A 19,981-nucleotide genomic window follows, 5' to 3' on the forward strand; every position below is an offset into this window, starting at 1 on the left:
TCTTTCACTGAGTGTGTTGCTGGAGGCTGTGATACACACTAGCATGGAGGCTAATCGAGAGCAAGGCTGGGAACAGGCATGAAGGGAGATCTCAGAGAAGAACACAGCCACCTCCCGAAGGAGAAGACGCAGCCTCTCCATTTCCACCAAGTTGTCACTGGTGGTCACCTCCACTGGTCAGGCTGCACATTCATCCCCATGCAGACCTGAGAATTTGACTTGTTTTCCAGGGCCCAGAGACGTAGCCGATGATTGGTGCTGGTTTCAAGGGAATGATGTAGAAGACTATGAATGGAAAATCTGGGGCAAAGCTGTGACCTCTACTGAAAATGAAAACAAAAAAAACAAACAAAACCAACCCTTAAAGCCTCATACCTGGGGGAGCGGACCTCCACTGCTTAATGTCTGTTCTCAAAAGACACCTCATTGTTGAGGTCATTATTGGGAAAGCTGGGTATCATTAACTTTCCTCTTTTTTCCTCACGTTTTACTTTTTTACAAGCATGCCCCATATTATAAAAGATATATAAAAGAAATCTTAACATCTCAAGATACCTTGTGAGAATGTAATAAAGAATCAATAACAAATAAATTACTCTTAAATATAACTTAGTGGTGCTTCCTCTGTAACACAGGAAATCGCATTAAAGGACATGGGAAAAGGGCAAGTATAAAGAGTAGGACCAATGGTATTAACTCCCGTAAACAATCCAAATGAATCCAAACTTTCCTGACATGCCTGACATATGTCACTATTTTATTGCAAGTCAACAGTCTGATGATGCACAGTCTGTAAGAAAAACCCAAGTACATTTTCAGCCTATTGTTCTCTTGGTCTATAAACATTCACTATTCATAGAAGAGAATGGAATAACCAGCCTCCATGGCTTAAGTGCTCTTTATCTCTACTGTACATACATTCCAACAGAGAGATTATCCTCATCACAACGAGTGTGAGCAAATTAGTTCACTTTAAAATTCATTGTTAAAAAAAATTCAATCCAATAATGAGTTTCTAGATTGTTCTCTACATTATGTAATATAAGCTCAAATGTATTCCTCGTGAATAAAGGGTGTGAATAGAAGGAGGTGATGGAGAGGCACAGAATAAGACAAATTTCACATTTAAATTCTCAAAGATGCAAGTGAGCTCTTTTATGATAAATAATAAACTACTCCCTGAGGTCTTAAATTTCTTATGCCACGAAAATAGGACAAATTAGAAACACTCTTTAAATTAATTCTGTGATTATTTCTAGAGAAAGAAAACCCTCAGATTCTGAGCCCTAGTTCTTCCACTCAACCCTGGACAAAAGCTTGTCAAAATTCAGACATCTGCTCTCTGAGCTGCTTACCTAGAGGGACACTCTAACTGGCTGTGGAAGTGGCCTAGAAGGGTCTGGTTTATAATGGTGTGTAACTTAACTTACTTGTATAAAAGAGAGAATTTGTTTTTGTTTTCAATAAGTGTAAAAATGTACAAGGACAAATGTTCAAAGCAGGCCTGCAGAGGGTGGGTCTCGGGGTGTGGTTGGGAATTGGGAAATAACTGCTGTTTTATTTCTTACATGTGGTAGTTTGTTGCTTTGTAAAGTCAAAATATTTTCCAGAAAAATTCAATTAAGTATAAATACAAGTGTATCAGGGTAGATTATATCCCCCTCGTCCAGTGCCCTGGTTGATAACAAGGTAGGATGAAAGAAGTGAGTTTGGTAAATTGGAGGAGAAACAAAGATTGTAAACATACATATTGCCCCAAAGCTGGTTAATATTAGCAAAAGAAAGATTTGTATGTCTTATAGATGCCTTATGGACCCCAAGGCTGCCCTTTTCCTTCAACCCTCACCTCTTATCTTCCACAAACACATATACAGAAACATCTAAATTCTTTACAAAGGACCTGAATTCTTTCCCCATCTCATTCCCCTCCATGGCCAGACCTTATCAACAAGAAAATCAGACAAAACCATCCAACAGTTAACAGAGTCAGAGACCCTGTGGAAAAAGCATGGCAGGTAAAAAGAAAGTAGGCAGAGGCTTAAAAGACCTAGGCTTGATCCTGTGCACACACGCATGCATGAACACACACACACACACACACACACACACACACACACACACACACTCCATCATCTCCTGGACATCATTTCATCTGGCTCTACCCTTGACCCCTCTGCTGCAGCTGTGTCAGCTTCCCTGCTGTTCTGTGAACACTCCACTACTTTCCTGCCTCAGGGTCTTGGCACTTGCTTTCCTTCTACTTGAAATACCCCTCCCCCAACAGCCAAATGGCTCATTCCTTCACTTCCTTTATATCTCTGCTCAATGTCATAATATCTGTGAGGCCAGCCCTGACTTCCTCCCAGCCCTTATCAACACCTGGCATGTAACGACAAATTTTAAGTGTTTAACTGTAAGCTCCATGTAGGCAAGACCTTCATTTTGTTCCCTGCTGTAATCCTGGCCACAAGTAGACAATCAACATTAAGAGAATTAAAGAGGAAGAAGTAGTGAGGCTAAAAAGAACATACTCTCCCCTGACCATAAGCCAAGGTGGCCTTTGTATGATTGAGAATCCATCAAAGGTGAAATAAAAGAAATATTTTCCATGATTCCCTGGACTCAATGTTTATGCTTGTTTATCCAATCATTTTTTCCCCTGGTAATGTATCATATGGACTCACTATCTCAAAGTTGAAGGAAATAGCCAGGGATTATAAAGTAATTTCAATCCAACACATTGATGCAGTACACACATCATTTAGAAATATTCTAGGTGGACAGAGCTGTGTTTATTTTGCTGACATTATTGTAAACATTTCATCCACTGTTCGTTTTTAGCACGGAAAAATGTCCGCAAAGCAAGACCTCTATTTTCATAAAATCTTAATTCTACTGTGTATTGTCTTGGAGTCAGAGCCCTTAGGATCCTGTCCTTAGTAACTAATCACCACATAGAATAACCAAGAATAACCGCTTCAAGAGCTTACGAATTAGCAGGAGAATCTGATTTTTAAGACCTTCCAATGTGTACGTAGAAAGTGCAAGTAGCCTCCAAGAATTGCCAGAGGCTTTAGTTAATGTTTGCGAAGAATTTTCAAGATGAAAGCCACCACAGAAGAGCTAGATCTTACTATCACCACAGCTGGAATGCTTTGCCAATGTTTTTCCTGATGCAGTAAAGTGATTTTGGAACAAATTCCATGAAAGAAAAGGATTAACAGCCTTCCAACGAGGAAGTTTCCATTCATTCATCATGTTACCACAGACACTCTGGGGATGGCCAAGGTTCGCCAATGTGCAGGGGTTTACTGCCAGCATGAAGGTCCAACTTTAACATAACCTGACCAAGGTGACAGCCTGTGGGGACTCACCACTCCCTTTAGTTAGCTGGGAGAGTGTCAAGAAAACCCCTTCCTGACATACCAGTCCAGCACTCTACCACATTTGCTCTTGCAGATCAATACCAGTATAGCAGGCACGTCAAACCACACTGAAAGGCTAATAAAACAAACCTCATATTGACTCCCAAACATTTCACACCAGTATTGAGCACAGTCTTTTTTAGGCTTTAAATACAGTTCACTTAAGCAAAAGGTTCTGCATACAAAAACTGAAAAAGAGTTTCTAACTTTTTATGATCTTATTCATTTAGATAATGTATATTGAGTGGCAAACAATAAAATTTAGCTAATAAATATTGGATGTGACAAACTCTTGGTGTTAGAAATATGGCATTGAACAAAACAGAAAATAATCTCTGTCCTCGTGGGGTTTATGCTCTAGTTGGAGGAAATAGACATTACATAAAGTGACAAAATTATATAGCATCTTAGAAACTGGAAGTATAGTGAAGAAAAAGTTAAGTGAAAGGGAGGTAAGATGTGGAGCAGAGGGTATGTGATTGCATTTGAAATAGGGTAGTTATGGTAGCCCTTACCAAGAAGGTGAAATCTGTGCTCATATAAAAATTAAGTCAAAATGGATCAATAACCTAAACATCAGAGCTAAAACTATAAAACTCTTAGAAGAAAACTGAGTGGGAAATCTTTGTGACCTCGAATGTGACGATGGAGTCTTAGATTTGACACCAAAAGCAATGAATAACAAAAGAAAACAATAAATTAGACTTCATTAAAAACTTTTTTGCATTAAAGGACATTATCAAGAATGTGAAATTACAATTTAAAGAATGGGAGAAAATATTTCCAAATCATCTATCTGTTGGAAATTTAATATCCTGAACTCTTACAATTCAACAACAAAAAGACAACCCAATTAAAAAAAATGACCAGAGGGGCTTCCCTCGTGGCGCAGTGGTTAAGAATCCGCCTGCTAATGCAGGGGACACGGGTTCGAGCCCTGGTCCGGGAAGATCCCACATGCCATGGAGCATCTAAGCCCACGAACCACACTACTGAGCCAATGTGCCACAACTACTGAAGCCCGTGCGCCTAGAGGCTGTGCTCCGCAACAAGAGAAGCCCCCGCAGTGAGAAGCCTGCGTACCGCAACGAAGAGTAGCCCCCACTTGCCACAGCTAGAGGAAGCCCACGTGCAGCAACAAAGACCCAATGCAGCCAAAAATAAATAAATAAATAAATTTATAAAAAACAAACAAATAAAAAAAACACCTTGTTAAAATGACCAAAGGACCCGAATAGACATTTCTCCAAAGAAAATACACAAATGGCCAAAAGGCACATGAAAAGATGTTCATCACTGATCATTAAGGAAATGCACATCAAAACCACAGTGAGATACCTCTTCATGCCCACCAGAACAGCTTTAACTAAAATAATACAAAATAACAAACATTGGCAAAGATGTAGAGAAATAGGAACCCCTGTACTTTCCTGGTGGAAAAATAAAAGGGTGCATCCACTGTGAAAAACAGTTCCTCAAAAAGTTAAACAGAATTACCATGTGACCCAGCAATTTCACTCCTAGGTATATACCTAAGAGAAATGAAAAAGTATGTCCAACACAGAAACTTGTACACCAATGTGTATAGTAGCATTATTCGTACTAGCCAAAAGGTGGAAACAGCCGTAATGTCTATCAACAGATGAATGCATAAACCAACTGTGGTATATATCCAATGAAATATTACTCAGTCAAAAAAGGAACAGAGTATTGATATACAGTACAACTTTGGATGAACTTCAAAAATACTATGCAAAGTAAAAGAAGTCAGACACAAAAGGTCACATATTGTATTACTGTAATTACTGTATAATTTATTTTATATCCAGAATAGGCAACTCCATAGAGACAGAAAGCAGATCAGAGGTTACCAGGGGATGGGGTAGGGAGAGTGTGTTTTTAACGAAATTATGAAAGAGCTCTGAAATAGAACAGGTAAGTAAACAACATTGTGAACACACTAGTGCCACTAAATTGTACACTTTGGAATGGTTAATTGTATGTTATGCAAATTTCACCTCAAATAAAAAAACAAAAATATTTTTCATCAGATTTTCAGGATCACATATTGTGTTTTATATTCTACTTTAAGTTCTGTATTCATTCTAGCCTTTAATCTATTTGTAACATTTTAATCTTTTTTTAAAACACACCTTTGTTGAGATACCATTCACATACAATAGCATTCACCCATTTTATGTGTATATTCTGATGAGTTTTGGTAAATGTACATATAATCCAGCAACTAAAACCACAATCAAATTTTAGACATTTCACACCCCCAAAAGTTCCTTCAAGTCTTTTTTACAGTCAATTCCCAACCTCAGGTTTTCTGTCATTAAAATTCTGCCTTTTCTAGCCATATAAAATTCTAGAAAAGGCAGAATTATAATGACAGACATTTCATATAAATGGAATTATGCAGTATTTGATCTTAAATGCCTGGTTTCTTTCACTTGGTAAGTATTTGAGGTTCATTTTTGTTGTTTTATGTGTCAGTAAATTATTTGTTCCTTTACATTTTTCAATAATTTACCACATTAAGTTTATCCATTCCCAAGGTGAGGTCACTAGACGATCTTTATTTTTCAACTAGTATAAATAAAGCTGCTATGAATATTTACTTGTAAGACTCTTGTATGGACATAAGTTTCCATCTCTCTTCAGTAGATACTGAGAAGCAGAATTGCTTATTTTTATGTTTAACTTCTTACAAAACTGCTGAATTTTTCCGAAGTGGCTGACCCATTTTTCATTCTCACCAGTCATGTATGAGGCTTCCAGCTGCTCCACATTCTTAGCCAACACTTACTATTGTGAACCTTTTTAATCACAGTCATTCTATAGAGTGTATAGTGGTTCTTTTTTGTGGTTTTGAGTTTCCCTAATGACTAATGATGCTGAGCAACTTTTCATGTACTTATTACCCTTTGTATATCTTCTTTTGTGAAGTGTCTATTTGAATCTTTTGTCCATTTTTAATGAGTTGCCTTCTAATTATTGAATTTTAAGAGCTCTTTAAATATCCGAGATACAAGTCCTTTGTAGCTATATGTTTTGCAAATATTTTCTCCCAATTTGTAGCTTGCCATTTGATTTAATTAACGTTATCTTTTGAGGAACAGAGTTTTTAATCCTGATGATGTCCAGTTTATCAACATTTTCTTTCATAATTTGCACTTTATGTATCCTAAGAAATCTTTGCTTAACACAAGTTCACAAAGATTTTCTATTTCCTTTTAGAATTTTTGGTGTTATTTAACTCTTTTGTTTAGGACTATGATCCACTTAGAAATACTTTCTAAGGGTATAGTATGAGTTAAGGGTTAATGTTCTCATTTTTCCCTTACAGATAATTCGTTATTACAGTATCTTATATTTCTCCATTGAATTACATTGGTAACTTTGTTAAAAATCAGTTAAGCTTGTAAATGTGAGTTTATCTTTGGAATGTGAATTCTATTCCATTTTCTACTGACTATTTTTTCCTGACTTTAGGTCACCTATTTCTTTACATGTCCAGTAATCTAATTAAAAACCCAGCATTGTGTGTCATACACTATAGTGACTCTCTATTCTAATGTTTTTTTTTTTCTTTTGCGGTATGCGGGCCTCTCAATGCTGTGGCCTCTCCTGTTGCGGAGCACAGACTCTGGACGCACAGGCTCAGCGGCCACGGCTCACGGGCCCAGCCGCTCTGTGGCATGTGGGATCTTCCCGCACCGGGGCAGGAACCCGCATCCCCTGCATCGGCAGGCGGACTCTCAACCACTGCGCCCAGGGAAGCCCTCTCTATTCTATTTTGTTCTTCTGAAATTTGATGGTTTCCTGTTTTAATATATGATAAACTTGCCTGGATTCAAACTGAAAAATCTCTTTTTATGTAGAGAGCTGAAATTTTTGCTCAGTGGGATTTTATTTGTTTCTTTCTTTCTTTTGCCTGGATCTCTGGGGAATCTCTCTTGTTCTTGCATAGCTTTGTGATCAGCCAATGATTTCAACAGAGGTTATATACAGACAACTAAAGCCAGTGAAGCTTCCACCCTCTGCCGCCCAACCTGCACTTGTGTTGAAGAATTCATTCAAATTTGCAGCAAATAAGTAAGTCTCCCCAGGCTTTCAGTTTTGCTCGCGCTTTCTAGGATGTCCCACGTGCACATGTTGTTTTCTCATTCATCCGTGAATGCACGGAGAGTGTTATTATCTCAGCCCTTCTACAGCTCTCTTGCTTCCAAAATCTACCCCTTAAATTGCTAGCTGCTCTGCTACTCTCCCAAACCAAATTAGCCACCTCCCGCCAGTAAATCTGTGAGGTTTATTTTGTTTGTTTGTTTTTGTTTTTGTTTTTTTGCGGTATGCGGGCCTCTCACTGTTGTAGCCTCTCCCGTTGCGGAGCACAGGTGCCGGACGGGCAGGCTCAATGGCCATGGCTCACAGGCCCACCCGCTCCGCGGCATGTGGGATCTTCCCGGACCGGGGCACGAACCCGTGTCCACTGCATCGGCAGGCGGACTCTCAACCACTGCGCCACCAGGGAAGCCCAACCTGTGAGTTTTTAACACTAGATCTGGGGGGATGGGAATATTCTCAGGCAAGAAGCATCTTATACAAGGCAGTAGCAGTTTTTAATAAGTAAATATTTTCAAGTTCTTTGCTGTCTTTGATCATTTTTGAAATGGTTACATTTAATAATTTTTTCCACGTTCCAATATTTTTCCAAGTTCCCAATATTAAAACTTTTAATAAAGTTTTGTACTATTATCTCTTTTTTTGAAGTGAGAATCACCCAGCCAACTCAGGCAGGCATTTATTAGTGTAAGCAGAATCTTAACCATATTTAAGCACTTATGAACATGTTATCATTATCTCATTTATCATTACATGAAATCAAATGAATTAGGTCAAAAATGAGTCAAACACTGCAAGAAAAAAATTTCTCATTTGCAAACATTGTAACCTTGGTCGATTAACCCCGATAAGATCTTTAAAATATATATTACCTTTCTGGAAAAATTTTAAATACACAAAGTTTTTTAGATGAATGAGTAAATTCAATTTAGACCCACACCCCCTTGCAAAAAAAAAAAAAAGTTACTGAGTATAGAGTATCTCTCTTGAAATGTAGAATTCATTTGAATCTTAAGAAAATTACCTTGACGGCTGCTAAACAATGAAGGCTCAGTAAGGCCATCACAACTGCCAGAAGGATGGTGGCTAAGTTCCGCGTGTCCCATATGGTCTCTACCAGAGGAATACTGCCCACCTGCCAGTCATAGCACAGGGTAACAGGTGCAAGCAGAAGCCACACGTTGAAGGCCAAGAGGTAGGAATAGGTAAGGAATCTACAAAGAGAAGAAGAGTCACTGAAACATAACTCGAGATCCATGACATTTTGCAAACATTCATTCACCATGTTTCTATTAAATAGCACTTCTATACTATCAATGTTATAGAAAAGACAAGGTAAGATGGAAAGTCATTCATTCATTTAGTCATTAAGTTGATCATTTTGGAATCTATTTAATAGCTGCTAGTCACTGTGGTAAGTGCTGGCCTTTCAATGATGAATAAGACAGAGTTTCCATGACCTATATCTAAAAATTATCATAAATAAATACATAACAACTGAGATAAATGGTATAGATGAAAGCATATGACATGAAATGCTGCCCTATTGGGTACTATTCCCTGGGTAAGAGACATTTGACCTGTCCCTTTTTAATAGTGCCCCAAATCCCGCAGTAGATATGAAAATATTAACCATTTTATAATAGATTGATCCATTTGGAACTATTTCAAAAAAATAAAAATATCTGTGGTAAGGAGATAAAGTCTCTTACAAATTGAGAGGCTAGCCTTTAAGAGGAGGGAAGTTAACAGCTGTCCTTGATAATAAGAATAGCCAGGTGGACCTAGGGAAGGAAATTTATGAATGGGGATGTTACTCCTGTTTCCTGGCTGTGTCTAGGCACTAAGGCATTCTAACTGACCCCCTTCCTTTCAGCGTAGAAGAAACTAAATTTACTTAAATTTGTTCAGTAAACACAAATTCTTTAACTTGTGTTCTAGACCCTTGAAAACTGCAGAACTTTCAGCATATAACAAACTCCATCCAAACCTCTGCACTAGGGGATGGCCAAACTCTAGTATGGCTTTTAGCAGCATAAGGCCATGTTCCTGGGATGACCCCAGCCCCTCCACTAAAATGCCTGCCTGAGAAAGATCATCATTGCCAGGAGAATTTACCTTTTTCTAGTTAATCCCTGACAAAAAGGCCCCTGACCTCCCTTTCTTAGAGCACTTACTACAAAGGACTTACAGTTGGGAATATGTACCTCTTACAACTCAGAACTGTCTTTCTCAAGGACCTGAGAGTCATTCCTTTAAAATGTAATCATCAGAGGAAGGGGCCTGTCTCCCAGACTGTGGGAGGACAGAATCCTAACTCTGATAACTGCCAGCCAGCAGACACAGCCTAAAGGCACTTAGACGATCAATCCTTTGTAATTTCTTACTTCTCTGACTCTGCCGAGCCCCTTTTGCCGCCCCTCCCATTCTCTCTTTAAAATACCCAGTCAACCCTGCGCAAATCAGAATGGAGCTCAGCTCTTCCCTGAACTGTCAGTAGTTACTGAATAAAGTGTGTTCTTATTGCTCTAACTAATGTCCAGCTGTGTTTATCTTTGACACTCTACATGGGGCTAAACCAGAGAAACAGATAAATCCCTTGCCCTCAAGGAATGTAAAATCCAACAGTGAAAATAAGATACGCAGAATTAAAGAGGCAGAAGGCGATGAGTGCCATGAGGGTTCAGACTGTGAAGGGAAGAGCTCCCTCATCGCCAGATCCTGTTGGAGGAAACCTTGGATGCGCAAAGAAGCTGGATCAGATAATTTCTAGGCTACTTTCCAACGTTAAGAGTCAATTCACCCTGAATTCCTCTCAGTAAGTAGCTCTGGTTTAGAACACCCCTCCTAGCCCTTTCCAATCTGTCTCCTTCCCTTTCCTCCTCTTCCTCCAAGGTTGGCCGTGGAGAAATCATTAGCAATGATCAGGAAAGGCTCAGGGATGGGGATTCTTCACTGCCTTTGCTCTCAAACCCCAACAGAGAAATGGGTCAGATATTTCAATGGTATTTCTCAACACTCCCCTCCCTGTTGTTATTTTAAATAAAATATGAATGTACAGATAGTGCAGTATATACTGAAAGTTTGATGAAGTCCAAGCTTTGTTATTTATCAAAGATAAAAACAAGTTATCTTATCCCTTTTAGGTTTGGGCCTGTGAAACTGCCTCGTGAGAATGCCAACTCCACAGAATGATGACTGGGTCACTTAGGGCTTCTTCTTTTCACAGAGCTTCTAAGCTCATGCTATATACTTCTTAGCTCAGTAAAGATTCTTCATGACCTGGCTTTAAAGGAGAATGTTCAACCACCAAACTTAGCAGGAGAGTCACACACAGCTATGTCACTCGGTTACATCCCAACTCTTAGGAATTACTTTAAAAAATAGTATCTCTCCTTCTTGCTATAATAGATCTAGGCAATGACCATAAATGGCTGCTGAAATTATGAGGTGAAAAGCTGATGGGGTATTTTATCATGGATGGATCAGGCTAAATCAGGTGCCTAGAACTTACTAATCAATTTTAACATCACAGAAAGGGAGACTAATTCCTGATGGATATACACAGAAAGCTGATGGGCTGCTTTTTTATTTGAAGCAGTCTTGTCAAATAAAAAAGAAAATTAAACTTGAATGTAACCAAGCACTTTATTACCAGTTTACATCAAATACAGAAAACACCAGAACATGTTAAATAATACCACAGGGAGGCAATATGCTAAATCCAGAATGTTACCAATTCCACGGAAAAAATGACGGCAGTTTCTTCAACAAATACATTGCAATGGGAGGGGAAAAAAGGGGAGAGGGCACCTATAAATTAAGAGACTTAAGAGACATGTCAAACAAAGTGCAGGTTTTGTTTAGCTTCTAATTCAAATAAACTGCTATTAAAAATAACTGCTTATGAGACAGAAAAAATGAAACGCTGATTGGATATATGATAATAGAGAATCACTGTTAATTTCTAAAGCATGATAACAGTATTGTGGTTCTAAGTATTTAAGGGTCCTTGTATTTCAGAAATACATACGAAAATATACCCATTTGAAACGAGATTATGTCTGGGATGTGCTTCAAAATGATGGATTGAAGCGACGCGGAAGAACCGGGTGGGAGTATGAATGAAACAAGATTGGCCATGAACTATGACTGGGAGAACTGGATAAAGGGTAGGTGGAGATTCTTTATGCCGTTTTCTCCACTCTTGTACATATTTAATATTTTTCATAATAAAACAATTTTTAAGTAGTGATAAAGGCAACAGAATTGCAACAGGAATGCTTTCTTAAGTCTGGCTGCAGCTTGACCATGGAATAGCTGCAAACACCATGCAGAAACTTAATGTTCAGTTCACATTTTGAACTTGCCCTGCAAGTTGTCTTCATTCAGTCTCTTATATTTTCTAGACTTGCAATACCATACTGACAAAAAACAAATATCAAGAATAACATTTTTTAAAAGTTACAGTCTCAACGGAGTTACTTACATATTTTTTTAAATGCTCAGTTGTGACTTTTTACACAGATTATAAGCAAAATAGGTCAAAAAAGAAAAGTAAACCACAGAACTAAAACTTCACCTTCCTATAACACTAGAAAGGTCAAAACTATTAACTTAACCCAACACTATTAACTTAACTAACCCTCCTTTATTTTTGTTGAGGTATCGGTGATTTATAATATTATATTAGTTTCAGGTGTACAACATAGTGATTTAAAATTTTTATAGATTATGCTCCATTTAAAGTTATTATAAAATATTGGCTATATTCCCTCTGCTGTACAATGTATCCTCGTAGCTTATTTATACATAGTAGTTTGTACCTCTTAATTCCTCACCCCTAAATTGCCCCACCCCCTTCCCTTTTCATAACCATTAGTTTGTTCTGTATGTGAGTCTCTTTTGTTATACTCATTTGTTTGTTTTATTTTTTAGATTTCACATATAAGTGATGATATACAGTATTTGTCTTTCTCTGTCTGACTTATTTCACTAAGCATAATACCCTCCAGGTCCCTCTAAGTTGTCACAAATGGCAAAATTTTGTTCTTTCTTATGAGACTGAGTAATATTCCATTGTATGTATATACCACAGAATCTTTATCCATTCACCTGTTGATGGACACTTAGGTTGCTTCCATATCTTGTATTGTAAATACTATTACTATGAACACTGGGGTGCATGTATCTTCTCAACATAGTGTTTTTTGGGGTTTTTTGTGATATATACCCAGGAGTGGAATTGCCCTTTTTAATATATATATATTATCTCCATTAGCTCAGAAATATACACCTACCTTTCATGCATATGAACTCAGATAAATGTTGCAAGTAAACTCCTTAAATACTATTTGAAATACTGAAACAGCATTGGAAAATTTTTGCAAATTTAAGCACAAAGAAGCCACTTGGAATCACCCCGAAAGCTAATTACATTTGAGAGGGCTAGTTGAGCTAGCTTTAATCAGCAACTGATGTATTTCTTTTTAACTCATTGACTATGAATTACATTTCAAACTAATCACCTTGCTTATTTCTGCAAAAATTTCAGAAATAAAACAATCTTTGAATATCTCTGTCCCACTGGGTTTTCTTTTTTAAAGCAGGGGCAAAAATAAAATGAATTATTTACCAATTTTCTACCATGAATTCTGCTAACAGGAGGAAAGCCACTAGAATATCTGGCAACAAAATGGAATATACAGCACTAAAAGCCAGGAATTCAGCTTAAACAACTTAGTGATGTATTTTCATTCATAATCCAGGAATGAATGAAGAGGTTTCAGCATGAAATACATGAAAGGGAAAATGAGGCCGGTGGGGAACTGGCATCAAATGGCACCTAATCAAACTGTGGCCCTTTTTTTTTTTAACATCTTTTTTGAAGTATAATTGCTTTACAATGTTGTGTTAGTTTCTGATGTACAACAAAGTGAATCAGCTATATGTATACATATACCCCCATATCCCCTCCATCTTGAGACTCCCTCCCACCCTCCCTATCCCACCCCTCTAGGTGGTCACAAAGCCCAGAGCTGATCTCCCTGTGCTATGCGGCTGCTTCCCACTAGCTAGCTATTTTACATTTGGTAGTGTATATATGTCCATGCCACTCTCTCACTTCGTCCCAGCCTCCTCTTCCCACCCTGTGTCCTCAAGTTCATTCTCTACGTATGTGTCTTTATTCCTGCCCTGCCACTAGGTTCATCAGTATCAGTTTTCTAGATTCCATATATATGCATTAGCATAAGGTATTTGTTTTCCTCTTTCTGACTTACTTCACTCTGTATGACAGACTCTAGGTCCATCCACCTCACTACAAATAACTCAATTTCTTCCATTTTATGGCTGAGTAATATTCCATTGTATATATGTGCCACATCTTCTTTATCCATTCATCTGTCGATGGACATTTAGGTTGCTTCCATGTCCTGGCTATTGTAAATAGTGTGGCACTCTTTAAATCTAAATCTTCTTTTTGTTTTTGCAGTACACGGGCCTCTCACTGTTGTGGCCTCTCCCGTTGCGGAGCACAGGCTCCGGATGCACAGGCTCAGCGGCCATGGCTCACGGGCCCAGCCGCTCGCAGCATGTGGGATCTTCCCGGAGCGGGGCACGAACCCGTGTCCCTTGCATCGGCAGGTGGACTCTCAACCACTGCGCCACAAGGGAAGGCCTAAATCTTCATTTTTATCAAGAAAAAAATTAGAGTGCTTTAACTGCTAAAATATACATAAATTCTGTTGTCTTTGAAAAAACCTTTTTGGCTAAGAAATAACATGAGCTTAACATAAAGATGCCTATGATAGGTACATATGAAAAAACCATGCACTGCAAGCAGAAACATGCAGCACTTGCTTGTTTTATATAGAAATGTTTCTGCTCAAAAGATCCTTCTTTCTCTTTCACCTACAAAATCCTCCACCATTTCATAAATACGGGACACTGGGTCCACTGTATACACACTGCCTCCTCTTGGGAAGGGCACTGGCTAACACTGTCAAAATAGCCACGGTACCTCCAAAGTGGAGCACCCCACCTCACCCTGACTCTACCTCTGTCCACTGGGTTTGGTGATCTGTCCTGCCCCTCCCTAGGCTCTCCCTTATTTTTATCCTCACAACTCCTGTATTCCATTGGTGCTTCAAAAGGATCTCCATGGGCTTCCCTGGTGGCGCAGTGGTTGAGAGTCCGCCTGCCGATGCAGGGGACACGGGTTCGTGCCCCAGTCTGGGAGGATCTCACATGCCGCGGAGCGGCTGGGCCCGTGAGCCATGGCTGCTGAGCCTACGCATCCGGAGCCTGTGCTCCGCAACGAGAGAGGCCACAACAGTGAGAGGCCCGCACACCACCAAAAAAAAAAAAAAAAAAAAAAAAAGGATCTCCATAGTTTCACTGTATCCCAGCAATAATGACAGGCCTTTGTAGGCATAACCTGCTTATTGTCATCATCAGCATCTTCTCCTTATAACCTTCCCTGGGACTAGCCGAAGAAAGCCATTTACTGAACTAAGTTCTCAATGAACAGGAGACCCTGACATGAACTCAATAAATGTTGAACACTTACTCTGTGCACTTTTACAGGTGCTGAAGGGTAATCAGTGCTAGCCCTCATCTTCCACAAGGACATTTTCACAGCATCGGTGGTGAGAAGACATGCACATATTACATGGTTGGGTAATAGTGAAATATAGACACCAAATTTCAATGGAGTTCTAAGAAGTGACAGATTAATTAAAAATAGAGGATTAAGAAATGCCCTCCCAGAATCTATGCAGAATTTAAATAGGTGGAAAGATGGCAGATAGAGAATCCAGGCAGGACCCCCAAACAAAAATGGCTTCAAATTGTAAACGAATGTGACATGTTCTGAGGACAGTTAAAAATATGGGTAAATTAGAGTACAGGATTAAAAATGTACAATATACAAATGATAAGATGACTCCTGCTAAAATGTCTAAAATGAAAAAATATGTCAAATGTTGGTGAGGATGTGGAGAAACCGGAACTTTGAAACATTCCTGTGAATTGATTAAACCATGTTGGAGAAATTCAGGCAGTTTCATGAAAGTAGAATAAATGCATACTTCATGATGTAGCAATTCTACTCCTAAGTTCCTACCCAACAGTGCTGCACACATATGTTAACCAAAAGACATTTACAAGATTGTTCATAGCAGCACTATTATTTTTTTAAATGTTTATTGAAGTAAGTTGATTCACAATGGTTCAGGTGTACATCAAACTGATTTAGTTATATATGTGTATGTATGTGTGTATACATATATATATACATTTATATTCTTTTTCAGATTCTTTTCAAATATGGTTTAGTACAGGTATTGAAAATAGTTCCCTGTGCTATACAGTGGGTCTTTGTTTTTTATCTATTTTATACATAATAGTGTGTATCTGTTAATCCCAAATTCCCAATTTATCCCTCCCCCCCTTTCCCCTTTGGTAACCATAAGTTTGTTCACTATGTCTGTGAGTCTATTTCTGTTTTGTAAATAAGTTTATTTGTACCATTTTTTTAGATTCCACATGTAAGTGATATCATATGATATTTGTCTTTCTCTGTTTGACTTACTTCACTTAGTACGATAATCTCTAGGTCCATCCATGTTGCTGCAAACGGCATTATTTCATTCTTTTTATGGCTGAGTAGTATTCCATTGTGTTTATTTATACACACACACACACTCTCACACACACACCGCATCTTCTTTATGTACTCCTCTGTCGGTGGACATTTAGGTTGTTTCTATGTCACGGGCAGCACTACTATTAACACCCCAAACTGGAAACAACCCAGATGTCCATCTACGATAAAAATCGATACATACATTGTATATTCATTGAATGGAAATCCATTCAGCAATGAGAATGAATACAACAACATGGATGAATGTCCCAATGGGTAATGTGGAACAAAAACAGGTGACACAAAAGAAAAGAAAATCAGGGAAAACAATTTATAGGCAAGGATGGGATGACTGGAAGCAGGCCCTGATCCCCAGCACACAGGGCTGGGGCAGAAAGCTACAAGGCAAACCCAGCTGAATGGCTGGTGGAGAAGCTTGTCTACGGCCCTCATCCCTTAGCTCCTTGGTGGCAACAGAGTAGAAGGTGCCAGACAAGTGCTGAGGCCTGCCCTTGGGGCATTCCATCCATGGGCAAAGGCCCGTAAGTAGCACTGAATACTGATACTTGCTGCTTTAGCACCTGGGAACAGAGATGGCAAGACCATTTCCAACTACTCATGAAATAGGAAAAGAGATCCAAGGGGGTCTCCAGCCAGTTTCTCATTGTGTTTTGTTTTTAAAGTTCTTCCAGATTATGAGGACCAATGGTCTAATCAAACAAGTTAAAGGGAGAGTTATTTTTTAAATTCCCGTAAGAATCAGAGGACAGGAAATTAAGAGCAAAACCAGACTTCTTAGGAACCAGAACCAAGCAGCTACAAGAAAGGTAGGCTTCTCTCTAGGCCACAGGCCTTCTTCACAGCTGCTCTGCTTCTCTTAGCCTTTGCTTCATCTCCTCCTCTGCTCGGGGGCTCCTTAGTCATGCTTCTCATGACTGAGGCTGGAGCATGGTCATCAGGGCTGCCCAGCTCTCCTTTCCTCCTGCCTCCACACACCTGTCACTTCAGTCTTCACATCCTCATTCTTAGGTTTCAAACTCCTGAGAGCAGCACCTGACTGGCTCACCTCATCTTTCGGAATCAACTCTCACAGGTTGGCCAAACTCCAATTCCTGATTCTTCAGGTCCCAACAAAGGTGTCACTTCTTCTGACAGGCTTTCCCTGTTACCACTCCCCCCCACCCCCAGGCCAGGCTGGAGTCCCCTATATGAGCTCCCACAGCCTCGGGGCTTACACACTGCCCTGTAACTTCCCGTTGATGATGTGTCTGTCTTCCCACTAAAACAGAAGCTCCTCGGGGACAGGGTTGAGTTTTATTTATTTATAGTTATTTCCCCAGCACACAGCTCTTTAAGTAGATAGGTTTTCAGAAATTAACCTGATAGTAAAATAATGCCTAAAAATCTAAAAATATTTAAATTAGATACTTTTATCTTGGCCTGAGGCAACTATATATTTTTCTAGTCCCATAAAAGATAACTGCTAGACTTCCAGTTGTCCACACTTGTAGCTAAAGGGCACAGACTGAAGATTCTGCCCTTGTGTAGTCCCCTCAGCACCTTGTGTAACGCTGGCTACTGGGACACCATCTAGTAATGAGGAGTGTCTGAGTAAAGGCACTCACTCCCCTCACATGTCACAGAGCATCCTTATAAAGCTATGCCAAGCTTACTTTTTCTTATTTTGCATTAAACTGCAATGAATAATAGTTCAAATGAGAATTCTTGTTACCATGGATAAACTATAAAGTGAATCTGAAATGCCATTAAGTCTCTTTGACCTTTTAAATGCACCATTAATACAGTTATCTTATTAACAGAGACAGTCTCCTCAGAGCAGAAAATATGAATTTCAACATCTAAGACTTCCAGCAGCAACTTCTTACCCATTTATCTCTAAAAAGGTAAACAATTCTTTCTGCAAAATAAATACTAGGTTCATTTCTTACCTAGAGTCTGTTTCTCTCTATAAAGCATTTAACATCTTTATTTCAAACCAACGTTCAGGTGTAACTTCCACTGAGCAAACATACCAACTGCTGACCATATATACCTCAGGTGCAGGTTCCAGATTCCACACAGAATCCCGGTGGTCTATTAATGAACTACATCCAACAACACTGAACATCCCTTAGGCATGTACAGCATTTTCTAGCTTACAAAGTATTTGCATATAGGGATTACCTGATCCCAACTCAGTCCCTACCCTTCTTGCAGCAAGGGAAACAGCCTTAGAGAGGCAGACTTGTTCAATGCCCCGCAAGAGGCCCATAGGAGACCCTGCATACAAGACAGGGTTTTCTGGCTCCTCATACAATGTAAAAGGAAATATGATGGGTCAAATACTGGTATTTCATGGAGAAACACCTGCCTGAGATTTTGACTTATTCCTCGAACAGTGCAACCTGGATGAACTTGACCTTTTATACCAAAAAAAAAAAACCAAAACACAACAAACCTTTAAATTTTAGTCGAAGCAGGGCTGACAAACTTAAAACCAGTGTGTAGTCACCTCTCCAACACAGTAAACAGATGACTGCACTGATGGAAATATTTGTTAGAGCATCATACGGCAAGAAGTAGAATCAAATTAAAAGCTTGGGTTTGGCATTTTATTCATTATGAAAAGCAAGTTTTGCCTTTATGTTCCATTGTTAGCAAAAATAAAAGAATCGTCTCTAATTTTTATCAGCTTCTCATGGATTTAATATTCTAATGGAAACACAGTAAGTAGATTTAAAGCATTCTATATTTTCTTCAAGCAGTAAAGTGATCCAGACCAGCCTTTCCCAGCCCTGCTCCCTAGTCCACAGGTAGAATTTGCTACCACCATAGTCTCCCTCCTCTTTCTTCTTCGTTTTTTTCCCCTTCATTCCAGGGGTCTAAGACAATTAGAGGAATTACTATTACATAGTGTCCTTTCAGTTTGGGAAACTACACTCAGTGACCTTGACCATCTCTTTCATCCCCAAGCTATGTTTCTAAGAACATGATACAAAATACACGATGGGGACAACGCACACCTTGTAGAGCACTCTTCAGCTACAGAGGACGCAGTTCATACCTGAGGATTTCAGAAAGGGTAACACCTCCTCCTCCCCCCCAAAACAATTAGGCTGCTGATCAGATACAGAATCTCTCACCCAACCTTGTGATCCATTCGATCAGAATTTCTCCAACCTGAATCAGAAAATCTTATTTTTAGCATACTTCCCAGGGTGACTCTGATATTCACTCTAGTTTGGTGACCACTGCTTTAAAAATCAGAATAACTTCAGTTTCATTTCATGTGTGAAGGCCCTGCTAGTTGCTGACGCGAAAACAAAGCAGCGACTTTTGCTCGACTCTCTTTAAGCACAGGGTGGTTTTGTTTGTTTTAAAATATAATTTAAATTTTCATTCAGTTTGTTCAGTGATACGTTATGTTATAAGATAGCCCCCATGTTAGGGGCTTTAAGGGCTATAAACATTACTAAGACATAGTGCCCTAAGGCTGTAACAATCAAAACCTAAAGTTTTGTGCCTGTTTGAAATTATCAGCTGAAAATGGAGACAGAAAAAGAAGCTTCTTTAGAAGGAGAATGTTGAGTTCTATCTTAATCTCATTATTTCATACCTTGATGTCTTCCAACAAGTAATACAAGACTTTGTCTGGATAGCTGAACAGCAGAAACACATCTATCTGCTTAAGAAGATATATTCCATCTGCTTATCCAGGACCACATCTCATGAAAAAACATGATGCTGATAGGAGGCCTTACATTCACTGAAAAATCCTATT

The 19,981-nt window shown here is 39.0% G+C and overlaps 1 protein-coding gene across 3 annotated transcripts in view; it reads right to left on the reverse strand.

Annotated features, from left to right (window-relative positions):
* TMTC1 (transmembrane O-mannosyltransferase targeting cadherins 1) overlaps nt 1–19,981 on the reverse strand; it is a gene marked incomplete at its 5' end in the record, with an annotated part of 259,484 nt that overhangs the window by 109,035 nt on the left and 130,468 nt on the right. For all 3 annotated transcript variants that reach the window (XM_082851098.1, XM_082851097.1, XM_082851096.1), the window contains one exon: nt 8,578–8,767. In XM_082851098.1, coding sequence (XP_082707224.1) covers nt 8,578–8,767 — 190 coding nt within the window. The remainder of the gene's footprint in view (nt 1–8,577; nt 8,768–19,981) is intronic.

The sequence above is a fragment of the Leucopleurus acutus genome, assembly GCF_964270905.1.
Source record: "Leucopleurus acutus genome assembly, chromosome: 11".
Taxonomy (NCBI): Eukaryota; Metazoa; Chordata; class Mammalia; order Artiodactyla; family Delphinidae; genus Leucopleurus; species Leucopleurus acutus.